The sequence below is a fragment of the Eimeria mitis genome, genomic scaffold, assembly GCF_000499745.2.
Source record: "Eimeria mitis Houghton genomic scaffold, Emh_scaff101, whole genome shotgun sequence".
NCBI classification, from domain to species: Eukaryota; Apicomplexa; class Conoidasida; order Eucoccidiorida; family Eimeriidae; genus Eimeria; species Eimeria mitis.
This window is the reverse complement of record NW_013567062.1, coordinates 5169-17500: the sequence shown is the minus strand read 5'-3', so window position 1 is coordinate 17500 and position 12332 is coordinate 5169. Positions and strand designations below refer to the sequence as shown.

At 50.0% G+C, this 12332-nt stretch overlaps 3 protein-coding genes across 3 annotated transcripts in view; 1 reads left to right on the top strand and 2 right to left on the bottom strand.

Annotated features, from left to right (window-relative positions):
- Nucleotides 1–1592, bottom strand: part of EMH_0076460 (uncharacterized protein) — a gene marked incomplete at both ends in the record, with an annotated part of 8727 nt that extends 7135 nt beyond the window's left edge. Inside the window, 3 exons of the mRNA XM_013494024.1 lie at nucleotides 28–102; nucleotides 462–604; nucleotides 1147–1592. Of these exons, the coding sequence (XP_013349478.1) occupies nucleotides 28–102; nucleotides 462–604; nucleotides 1147–1592 (664 nt within the window). The remainder of the gene's footprint in view (nucleotides 1–27; nucleotides 103–461; nucleotides 605–1146) is intronic.
- Nucleotides 1593–5107: 3515 nt separating this feature from the next.
- On the top strand, nucleotides 5108–8953 carry EMH_0076350 (uncharacterized protein; the record flags this gene model as incomplete). Its single annotated transcript, XM_013494023.1, has 5 exons — nucleotides 5108–6130; nucleotides 6331–6507; nucleotides 6631–6747; nucleotides 7127–7201; nucleotides 7469–8953. The coding sequence occupies 5 exons, from the start codon at nucleotides 5108–5110 to the stop codon at nucleotides 8951–8953; spliced, it is 2877 nt and encodes a 958-aa protein (XP_013349477.1).
- A 977-nt stretch (nucleotides 8954–9930) lies between these two features.
- On the bottom strand, nucleotides 9931–12030 carry EMH_0076230 (uncharacterized protein; the record flags this gene model as incomplete). The annotated part of the gene is made up of 7 exons (XM_013494022.1): nucleotides 9931–9972; nucleotides 10106–10201; nucleotides 10482–10567; nucleotides 11077–11173; nucleotides 11273–11362; nucleotides 11484–11588; nucleotides 11881–12030. 7 exons carry the CDS (start codon nucleotides 12028–12030, stop codon nucleotides 9931–9933), a joined length of 666 nt encoding a protein of 221 aa, XP_013349476.1.
- Between the last annotated feature and the right edge of the window lie 302 nt (nucleotides 12031–12332).

Sequence of the window (12332 nt, the reverse complement as noted above, 5' to 3'; positions counted from 1 at the left end):
AATAAAAATCACGGCATTCAGATACACCTGCAGCAGGCGCCTCCAACGACATGCGCGTCACCAGGCCGTCGTTCGCTGCTGTCAGAGCTCGCGTACCCAGGGCTGCAGCAGCAGCAGCAGCAGCAGCAGCAGCAGCAGCAGCAGCAACACAAGCAGCAGCAGCAGCAATAACAACGGCAGCACAACAAGCAGCAACCGCAAAAACAAATACAACTGCAGCAGCAATAGCAGGGAGCTCATAAATAGATGCACAACGAAGCATGCATTTTCAGGTGTATCTACATGTGCGAGCAATCTACTAATCCACGTGCACGGCAATAGCCCCCTACAGAGTATACATATACATATACATATATACATATACATATACATATACATATACATATACATATACATATACATANATATATATATATATATATATATATATATATATATATATATATATATCAGTTGCTCACAATCGAAATCAATACAGAAGATATTGTCTGAGTGTTCTGTGCGGAATTCCGCTTTGGGTGTTCGCGGCCAAACGCGGGGCTCCCAAATGAGGAGCCGAAGATCATCGCCCCCGCTGAAGAGCCACTGCTCCGTGGGGTGGAACCTGAGGTGTACATACACCCGAATTATGCATGCATGCATGCATGCATGCATGCATGCATGCATGGATGCATGTATGTATGTATATGTATGAAGGGCAGTGAGGCTGGGAGGGCAGCAATGCAGTACCGCTTTATTTAGATGCAACACTAAACAAGAAAGACGGAGATGCGACACACAAAGCAAACAGAAACATATAAAGTCTGATGAACGCCCAAAAAAGAAAAACAATAAAACAACAAACACAGAAACAGAAGCAAAACGATATAAAAGAAATAGCATAAGGCAGATAAGCAACAACATATACTGTCTATACACCTCAGAACTCAGATCCACAATCCCGTCAAACACACGCAACAGAACAAATACAAACAACCAGCACAAACACTAAAACAAATGAAACAAGAAACAGCGCTCCCCACCTAGACGCGTCACGTATCTGCGTGTACACCTGAATTCATACTTCCCCTCTAGATATATATCATCAAAATTAATAAAATTAATTATTATTGTTATTGTTATTATTACTGCATGCGCTCAGCTCACTTGATTGCATTCACACAGCCCTCGTGGCCTCTGTATCTGTACGAGGTTCTGAAGAAGCCCGGCTTCCTCACGCCAATGCGTTGTGCGCGAGAGCGCCAAACGCTGTTGGCAGCACAGAGGCGACTGAATGTGGAGTTGCTGCTGCTGCTGCTGCTGCTGCAGTTGCTGCTGCTGCTGCTGCTGCTGCTCAGCCATCGCTTAGTTCCCAAGTCGAGACAGAGTTTGCCGCCGCCCCAGGGGCCCCTCTCCCGTTTCTGCAAATGTGATATTGCAGAAGTTAAAGCCAACCCGCTGTCTCTGTTGCTTTCTTTGTCCTCCCTCTCCCCCTGAAACAGGGTAGGTGTAATGCGCGGCTTCTTTTTGCTGTCAGAGGGGGGCCCCCAAGGGGCCCCCGCTGAGCCGCAAAGCTCACTAGAGCTCCAGGCAGTAGTGAGGGCCCCGTCCATCTCCTCTCACGTGTAAAGAGCAGCAGATGAGGAGACCAATGCAACCAGGGGGGCCCCTTACTGCCGCCAATCGCTGATACAGCAGACGAACCAATGGGAACTGCTCAAAGGCCTCCTCGCTGTGCTGGGGCCCCTGGGCCTGATGTGCATATGTATGCGAAATGTCTGCCTACAAGGGAAGACAGGGTGGGAAGAACTCGTGCGTTTTCATTTGACGCCGAGATTGAGTGGCCCGTGAGGCTGGCGGTCCCGCTGCAGGGAGTGAGAGAAGACGCATGATCAGCTTTGGGTGGAGAGGCCTCAAAAGAAATATTCTCTCTTTGTCTGTAAAGGAGTAAAAACCCAACGAAGAAGAACACAAGGCATACGAAGACCACCCCGCTCTCCTGCGCTGGTGGACATGGGAGGAAGCGGCGGAAAGCTGAAGTGTAACCGCGGCAAATGCAAGAGTTTCAAGAAAAAAACAGAAATATAGTCTCAAATGACCATTGCAACGCTCGGATGATGAGAGCTACGCAGAAAAAATACCTAAATGATGCATCAAGCCAGAAGAACATATACGGATCGCGCCCTGTCGAGTTTCACTATGCATGCATCCCCGGGGCCGTACGTGTGCGTATTGAAACAAGAAAGCTTTTTGACTTTTTATTGAATCTCTGAAATGCCAATACACTGGACTCCGCCTCTGTATATACAATAAGCCGAAAACATCCTAGAAGCTGCGGATACAAAGGGGGGCTCAGGACGAGAAATGCAGAAATGCTCTAGAAATACACTCAACTGTGCAGTCCAGCGCCTTTGTCTCATCTCCATTCAGTTACTCGCTACTTCTTTGAATAGCCTGAAACAGAGGCATTGTAACCCCGGCAGTGTGTAGAGTACAAATACGCCTCAGTACAAAACAACACAGAGGCATCAAGCACTTGCTTTGCGTCTTGCAGGAGCCGTTACTCTGGGTGGCCTGGAGGAAAACTAATTTACGAGCTGTATAATAATAATAACAGTTAAATGCCGATGATACAGCGCAAGAAAACGCAGGGGAAAGAGGCAGTTTGAGGGTTGCTGTAGTGCTTTACTGTTGGCCTATAGTGCAGAACGCTTGCGCGAGTTGCAAACACAAGTTGCAAGGATTCGAAAACGAGTTTCTCCGCATCTACATATTTAGCGAAGTCCACAGAGGTGACTCGTGCGAAGCTCTGCATCGAATTATAATTAATTTGCAGGAAGTTAATAAGTCCGGTTCGCGTACATAAACATATATGCGTATGTATGTATATGTAGTGACCTACATATACATAGAGGGATATATATATATATATATATATATATATNATATATATATATATATATATATATATATGCGTGTGTAGAAGTAAGACAAGCTTTAGACTCAATGGCCACAATAAAAATGGGCTGAAGGCAACCAAGAACTAAGAGGAGGTTATAAGCTCCCTCTTCACTTTCGCGCATCGTGTTTCTTCTTTTTCTTCTCCTCTCCCTCCATGGAAATCTCATTAACTAATTAATGAACACCGCAGAGCAACACCTCCAGCCTCACCAGACTGAAACGCAGAGTACCCTCTGATTTTGCGTCTTTCGGCGGCTTTGTCTGTATAAGGAAACGATGGCCTCACCCTGTCAGCATATAGTTTGCTTTGTTTGCACGAGTGCAAGCCAGAGACAGAAGCCAAGCTCGTCACGAACAACTGGTTATTGGAGAAGCAGTAAGAGTTCATTGGGTGAGACGAAAGAAGACAGAGAAGCACACAACATGCTGTAATACCGAGTATTCCAAAGAGCATGTGTAACAGTGGCAGCTTGCTGCTGCTGCATCTAATGTACTCCTGCTGCAGTTATGTCCTGCTGCTGCAGCGCAGTGGCACCGCTAAATGGAGTTTTAACGCACAACAGTCATGGGGCCATATGTATAAATATATATATATATATATATATATATATATATATATATATATATAATAGTAATAACAGGAATAATATTAGTGCCTAGGAACAGCAGCAGTGCACAGTGTGGAGGACTTCGAAGGGCGATGGACTGTTGTTCTCTACTGAACAGCTCCTCATGCCGTCAGTGGCTGCTCAAGGACTAACAAAGAAAGCAAACTAAAAGCAACCGCATATTTCTGTCGTCTTCAGCTTCCTGAAGAGCACTCCACCGCAGCTAACTCCAAGTGATTTGCAGAAGTAACTCAAACTCTATTGAAATGCAACAGGTTGCCTTCGTGCATGGAAGCCGTACCGGGTTATATATGGCAGTTAATCAGAAACACAAATGATGTAGTAAGGCTGCCTATCAGTAGCATGAACAATGTAATAGTACTGCTGTAGTACTGCTAGAACAAAAACGAAGGGGTGAGCTGCGCTGCTTGGAGGAGAATGGGGAAAGGGCTGATGCACGGTGGTGTCTGCGAAGCTGCTTTATTTTTTTATACCCATACGCAGAATCGCTACTGAAAGGTAAGTGTTTAACAGCTGTCTACAGCATTCGTGCATGCAGCACCTCGGGCTCACAGCGTCGTATAATGCCTCCATGAGGAGTTGCCTTGCAGCGGGAGCTGCAGCAAGGAATGTCCCTGCAGCTCATGGAAGAATCTGTCTTTGTTTGCTCTCCATATCATCACCAGCCCCAGGCCCTTGGGCTTTGCTGTGCCCAGGACGCCTGGGGGTTGGCGGGGAGGTCATCAGCTGATGTTTGGGTTTTCTTTCCTCACGTCTTTGGCTCTGTTACAGACCCCAGCTGTTCTCAACTCATATCGAGGACCCTCGCCTTGCTACTGCAAGTGCAAGCTGGCTACGTAGAGCAACGTAGTTGGTGTGGTGCGCTGATGAGTGGTGTTCTCTGCTGAGGCAAACTAACTCCGTAATGGGGGTTTATTGTACATTTGATGGTAAATTTGACAGGATGAATATTTGGTATTAGCCGACGGATGCAAGTTTCATGCAGACAGTCTGCAGATATTGTAAACCGGGCGAAATGCGAAATTCCTGAACGACGCCATCGTGTCCACAAATGCTCCGATCTCGCGACAAACTCGAGTTCTTCTTCGATTCTGAACGAAGTATTGATATAAAATTTAGGGTTTTTCTCCACTCTGGAGGAAATAAATGAACGAAATACTCAAAAATGTTCACTTTGATTAAACCGTCGATTTCGAACCAGGCTGCGAGCGGTGGCGGGCTGGAAGGGGCCCCTCCTCATCTTTCCCTCTGTAGCATCTCTCGAACGAGTAAATCCGTGAAGATATTCTTTAATTAAATAACGCGGTATAATTGATAATCGCCGCATGTAAAACTCCCAGGGGTGGTCGTCAGTGGTCTGCTGGCCCCTCGTTTCAACGCGTGTTTCGGGTACAAGGTGTTAGTTTTGCCCGTTGTGTATCTGCAAGCAGCGTGATATTCCCAGCTTAAATGACAGCCTAAGGCAGTTTTTCAACTTCTCAGATTCCCTCTGGCTGTCTAGGCAGCCGAGAGGAAAGAAGGAGGCTCTCGCGTCCACTATGTCCTTTCGTGATTGCATCGTCACTCGACAGCCCATATCATGCAAAAACGCAGCAACTGAGGCAGCTCCACAAGCACAGGCAGCTGCACTCCCTCTGAGTCCCGCAAGTTCCTGTCATGGAGAGGTCTTCCATAGCCCCCGCAGCGTTGTAGGAGCCAACGAAACAGCGGCAGAGGGCTCGGCCTCCGTTGCTGTTCCACCCGAGTCCGTGAACTCCTCTCGAGATAATGGAGAGGGAAGCACTACTTCTGAATTGCCAAGGGGCAGGGCAGGACCATCCCAGAACGCATGCTGTGACAACGGAGACCTTCTGCAAGCTGCGCCACACAGGCCGAGTTCGCACGCAGCTTCTGTTACTGCTTCTGCTGCTGCCTCTGTGCGCAGTGGAGGGATTGCAAGAGGAAGCAAGTTCAGCCACCGTATTATCAACGCATCCGCTCCCATTGCATTCACAAAGACATTCTGCTCGGCGGGGCAGTGGGGTGCATACACACGCAACCCGCAAGGCTACTTGAACGCTGAAGCCGTGCAAGCTGCTGCCGTTGCTGCAGCTGCAGCAGGAGACGGGAGTTTCGCCAATCCCAAGCACTCAACAGAGACGGAAACCTCCCAGCTGTATAAAGATACGTGGGGAAACGGGAGTGTCTGTGCAGCACAACAGGCACGCAGACCGAGCGAGACGCAGAGAGAAGGTTCGGCGCATTCACCTATTATGCCTCGCCGCATCTCCACACAAACAATGAGGAACACAGGAGAGGATAACAACGCGAGAAGGGGAGCAGCGGGAGGGGCACTGCAGGCCAATTCTTCTTCACCTGTTAGGCAGAGCACGCGGACTAGTGCTTCTACGCGGCCTATTCTAGGGTCTTGGCTTTTTGGGGGTTCGGGGTCTTCAACAGAACTCGAACGGCTGCTCAAGGAGGAGAATGATATAGCAGAAACAGCAGCAGCCAGAAGTGAATTGGCAGCCACGAGGTTGCTGCAAGAAGACATGGAGGCAATGATAGCCAACTTGCAACAAGTACGTTCGTCTATACAGCCCCACTAGCGGCCGCAAGAACACTCCTGTCACAGTGTACACTTTCCTTGACATTTATTATTATTATTTCTACTATTGCCATCTTACTGTCGTGATTAGCATCCCCATCACTCACTATAGTCACCATTACTACTACTGCCATTTGTATTTGAAACAACTGTTGCACGCGTGTGCTTGTGCAGGTGAAGACATTTCTTGTTTCGAAGCTGCGAGAGTGCGAGACGGCGCTGCTGACAACGGCGCAGGAGAGAGATGACTTGGAGGCCACTCTGCAGCAGATTCAAGGCGGAATTCAAGACAGCGTTGCAGAGCACAGACGACAGGCCGAGGAATGCAAAGAAAAACTTGCACACAAGGAGGTGACACCAGGTTTTCGGGTTCCGGGTTTCGGGCATAGGGTTTAAGGGTTACATTGCTACTCCTTCTTCAGTACTGCCTAGACAGCCTATGGTCTCGGCTGTTTGCTGCTGTTGCTGCTACAGAAAGAGGTGGAGGATCTGAGGGCGCAGCTGGAACAGGCAACTGCAGAGGCGGTGAATTTGAGGAAAGAAAATGAATTGCTCAAGGCGGAAGTTAACGTAGCGCGAGTTGAGGCAGCGGTGAGCTTGCATACAGCTAGCAGCACAGCATCGTAAACCTCAACCCCTACTTATGCCATAAGCTCCTAAGAGAACGCGCCCGTGAAGTACCAAGTAGCCGTCTCACTACCTCGCTAGCCGCCCGACAGCTCCATGCTGCTAACAGAGACTTGTCTAGAAAGCACTCGGGAGAACTTGCTTTGAGCTCGTGTGCTGTAGCTTCTTGTGAGGGTTCTTGTGTCGAAATATTCTGCTGCTGCTGCCGCTGGTTAAAGGACTTGCATTCAAGTTGTGTGGTACTGCTGCTTGTTGGGGTACTTGTGCGGTGTACTGGTACTGGTGCTACTTGTTGGGGTTCTGGCATTTAAATTTAGATGTTGCTGCTTTGGGGGGTCTGCAGGACGTGGCTGCTGCTGACGGCTTCCGCATCGAAGAGTACCGGCTGGCGCTGAAGACTCTGATGGAGCGAGACAAGGTACAAACAAAACAAACAAAACACCAATTGGCACCTTGTCACTTTCTCTCCATCGCTTCCGTGTCGCCCAAGGCAGCGTCGTCTGTTTGTTTCTGTGACATTCGTAGCCGTTTTGTTCTCTTTAGAGTTTGGGCAGTACCTGCAACCACCGGACTAGTTTTTATGGATATTCATCTGCATTTTTCCTTCTGTTCTTGCGTTCATTTCATGCGCGGGGTTAAGCTTTCCCTTCTGAATGTTGTTTGCTGCGTCTGCTTGCCTCTTCAGGCCCAACGGCGCGAGCTGAAACGGCTCCGAGGCCAGCTGATTAAAACGCGTGAGGATTTCGCAAGCGCTCTGGCACGCGTAGACGAGCTGGAGACTCTAGAGGAATTTAGAAAGTCGCAGATGAATTCAGACGAAACAGCAGCAGCTGCTGCCGCTCAACAGACATCCCCCTGGAGTGGTCGCAGCACCGGGGACCCCCAAAGGAGCCCCGAGGGGCCCGGAGGTCATTCCAGCAGCAGCGCGACGCCGCCCGATGAGTGTAGCGCCCCCGCTTCGAGGCAGAAGCACACAGATGTGCAGACAGACGGGGGGGAAGAGTGCAGTGTAAGCAGCCGTGATGCAGACAGTGCGAGGAGAAGATCAGAAGACGCAAGCGGAACCTCGTGCCAGCCCAGCTGTAAAGACAGGAACAGCGACAAGCCGAGCTCGCCGAGTGGACGGGTGTTGGGGAGGAGTGTGAAGGGTTTTCTGGCCTCGGGCGTAACGCAGCTGCTGCAGCGCATAGAGAATGTCATCTCAACGGACAGAGAACACCCTGAGCTGTCTACAGACCGTGAATCGCAGGCAAGTGCCGATACCCCTCCTGAAGTAGAACGGAGCCTGCATGAGGAGGCGGAGCTATTCCTGCAGCGCACCCTCCCCAACAGCGACCTGATAGTGCACCTTGAAGGCGGCCAGGATGGGGAGTCGGAGGAAGACGATACCGCCTTCAGCCAAGAAGGAGACGCAGGAACTCTAAAGAACGTGGCACGCAGCGTGTGGCAGGCAGCCCACGAGCTTCTTGCCGATCGAGCAATGCCCCCAGCCAGACTCTCCACTCTGCGAACAGTAGCGGCCGGTAACCCCTCAGCCTGGGAGGTGCTACGGGAGCGCCACCGGGCAGCAAAGTCGATGCCGCTTTTCAGCAGCATCCCGCCTGCTGCTTACCCCTTGATGACTCAGGCAAGCGAGAGCCCTCAAGGTTGGCGGTCAACAACAGGCGGAAAGATGGGGAGCGGGCCCTCCTCCTCCTCTCGGGCCGCAACAGTTTCACGGCGCAGGGGCCATGCAGGTGCTGCCAGTCCAGGCGCTCTAAACTTGCGTTCTTTGGGGAGAACCGAACGCGGGCGCAAATCGGCATCGCCACAGGCCTGCATGACAGTGGAGTTGCCGTCGGAGGTGCCGGTGTGTAGCTCAGAAGTTCATAGTGATGTCGCAGAAGATTTAGAAGGGAGCGGTGAGCCCCCAGCAGGAACTCAGCAGGAAACCCCTCCAGCAAGGGAGACGGACGCAGAGACCCCAACGGCGACCGAGCATGGAGCTGCTCCTGGTGCAGCACAAGAGAAGATGCAGCAGCCATCGACCCCGTCAGAAGCAGCAGACGAGCCAGAAGCAAACGGTGGCTGCCCCGAAACCCCAAAGCCGAAGGAATCCGATGATGCAGCGCAGCCAGAGGCTGCAGATGCTGCAGCAGAGGGCCCGCCGCTGAAGGATGATGGGGTTTGAGGAGAGGGGATGCTGCAACTGTTCTTCGAGGCAGATGACTCGGGGACTTGCATCATTATTGCACTAATTTTAAGCTGTCTACTTTATCTTATTGTTGTATGTCTGTACTTCGGTTCTGTCTGCCTAGGGCTTTGCACACGGCATCAGCAGCAGTTGTAGAGCATCCAGCCATTTGCAGCGTTCAGCTTGTTATATATTTCTGTTCCCTCATGTGCACCTTTTATCGATTGCACTATCATAATAGGTACGACCAGCCTGCAGTAAGATGCAGATAATTGAATTCAATATGCGCCGCGGGTCGTGCTCCCGACCTGCGAGGGCTCGAAGGCATTTAAAGAGCTACGTTGAGTTGGTCTCAAGGAAATGTTTTTATCTACATGGTGCACCGAGCGAGCGAAATGATGCGTCTACCTGCATCCGCTCTCAGCATACACAGAGGCCTGCGCCGCTTGGAGCACTCTTACAGCTACGCACGTTGTTGTCAGCAAACGCACTACTCAGTTATGTTTAACGCGCTCTATGTCCAGGGCATTCAAGAACAGCAGCTGCGAGTAAGCACTGTTCTATTGTTAAACGCCTCAACGCTTTCTGTTGATGCCAAGAGAGAAGTGCGTGTCGGCCTCACTTCACTGCAACGCATAACTTGCGGGCCAACTAATAAACACCAGTGCAAGGCAAAACACAACTAAATGACACCATAGGAAACTGTTCTTCACAACAACGCTCCCAGTCCCCCTTACGCCCTCCCGCCGCGCCCTCAAACCTCCTTAGCAGGCTAAGGCTACGGAATTCGATGGAGAGAAAAGCGGATCTGGGCCTGTCTACAGTCTTAGCTTTCTTTGTGAACAGATGCACCCATGTGCATATGCCGTGGCATATGCACTAGGGAATAACAGCTGTCAGGTTACTGCCTAGGGAAGCGTACATTCAGCAGCCCCAAATGCTGCAGTACTGCTGTCTACAGAACACGGAGCCCTTCAGCACGCTTGGTTCAAAGGGTTCTCCGGTGCCTTCTTCCACTGCAGCAACACATAAATAAAGCGGAATGTCCATAGAGCTGACACCCTCACAGAGCCAAACAGCAACCCCTGCACTGCATTCCCCCCTCCTGCTCCCCCAACTTGGTGCGTTTTACTCCGTTATGGGACATACCTGCTTCGATAGCAGCTCTAGCAATTGAGAGCGTTTGAGCGTTGGGTTTTCGGCCTTCAGTCGCGGCATCATTTGCTCCTCGTAAGCCCGGTAAGCCTGGCGCACCATCAACATACAGCTTGGCAGAGTTAATTAAGCAGAAATTAACGCCAACGTTAAGTGATTCAAATGATAATGCAACTTGGCACAGTGCCACAACCGCTGCGTATGTCTTGTCTATGTGTGTATCTGCATCTACGTATATATATGCTGTTGCTGCGTCTATCTATATATCTATCTATCTGTATGTGGTGTTCCGTCTTCTGCCTTCTTGTTCTCAAGCAGCCGCAAGCTCAAAAAGATGGAAATCATGGCTATACAGGAAACGTGAACTGACTGCTCTCATTCGCCTCTCCGGGTGCCTGTCTTCTCCAGGGCTATCCCCGATTCCCAGCTGGTTCAAAGCCTCATCCAAATTCGAAGCTGCACCACAAAAAGGCAGCGTAACACAAAGTGTATCATTGTTTGTATCCATTTGTTTGCTGTTGACGCCTCTTAAGCTCTCAACTATTAGGATTTAAGTTAAGACGGCGCCCTCCAAGCCAAAACACAACTGCAATAAAGGAGCCTATCTGATAAACGTGACACTCCGTATAAGTATAAAAAACACTAGGATATAGGTACAAATAAAGTATTACTATGTATGTACAAGTATACTATAACGTATGTAGTAATATTATATAGATACATACAGATATTATCACCCTGGAGCTACGCCCACAGATTCTGCTCAGGGCTCGTCCTTTCTGCCCGCAATTCGCTGCTAAAACCCTAAACCTCTAATCATAAGCCCCTAGCCTCTCAGCATAAACCCTTAACCTCTAGTCATAACCCCCTACCCTCTAATCCAAAACCCCTGATATCTAGTCATAAATGCTTAACCGGTAACCATGAACCGTTAATATGTAGTCGCACATAGAGTAAACTCTCACCTGAAACAATATCTTTGCCTTCGAGCTGCGCCTGCAAAGACTCTGCCCTCATTATGTGGTTGATGTTCGGTTCGAGCCGCGGCATAGAGCCCTCATCCTGTGCCAAAGCACCACAGAAAAACGGTTCGTGGTTTAGGGTTTACGGTTTACAGTCCAGGGTCCTCTTGTGGCGCTCATCCATACACCTTAAACCTACCGACGGCGATGATGCCTCTTTTTCCATCGCTGCAGCTCTCAACTGCCGCTGTAAGATCTCCGCTCGCGTGAGCTTCGCAGGCGATTGGCTCTGCAGCAGTTGCATCCACAGCAACAGCAACGGCAACAAAATAAACAAATATGCACGCAGATCGTTCATTTAGTTCGTGCACCATCCAGTCGTGTACCAAGTCTGTGGCACTCAGCAGTACCTTCTTCGTTGAATTGCCCGCCAGAGTCTTCATCTCCTCCTCAGCTAATTTCCGGAGCTCCAACTTTCGCTGCATGCGCTCCTCGGCTTTTGCTTGACTCTCTGCCTGGGACAAAATACAAAGAGCACATCTACTTCTGCAGCAACGTGTGCCTAGGGAATTCCTCCAGAACTCGAATTTGGAGAACCATTTGACGATGAAATGCATGCTACATGCATTTGATTCCATGTCCACACAAAAAGCAAGAGTGGTGTTCCAAGACAGACAAATTAATTAGTATTGCACGCTAGGAAACGAAGAGAAAGTGAACATTCTAGCACACGAGGGGAAAGGGGTATCAACATATTCGCTGCGCGCAGTCGGCTGCCCAATGAAACAGGCCTCCCAATGCACGCACTTTCCTGTCTAATTTGCGAGATACCAGTTTATCATTGTCTTCCCATCGTTTTCTCTCAGCTTCCTGTTCTGCTGCTGCCGCCTTAGCTGCCGCTGCTGCAGCCTTTCGCTCCCGCGCTTCGACAGCGCGTTGGTTGACGCGAACTGGCATTGCGTCTGTTACGAAGGTTCAGGGATGGGGAAACCCAACACAACTGCACCAGCAGGTGTCGCGTGACTGGGAGGCAACCTCTGAAACGCCCAGTAGCTGCAACGCCAGCTGACTGACTATCCTGTGGCACCGAACATGCTACAGCTTCTGCTGTAACAGGTGGAAGAGGCGGAGGGGAGCTCACTGCAACGATCACGCGAAGTTCGCATGCATGGATGCACGACTCCTTGAACGAAGAGACCCACACGAATGACCAAGTTATCGCAATGGACCGTAGGGATACAGGAATGGCTACAACATGT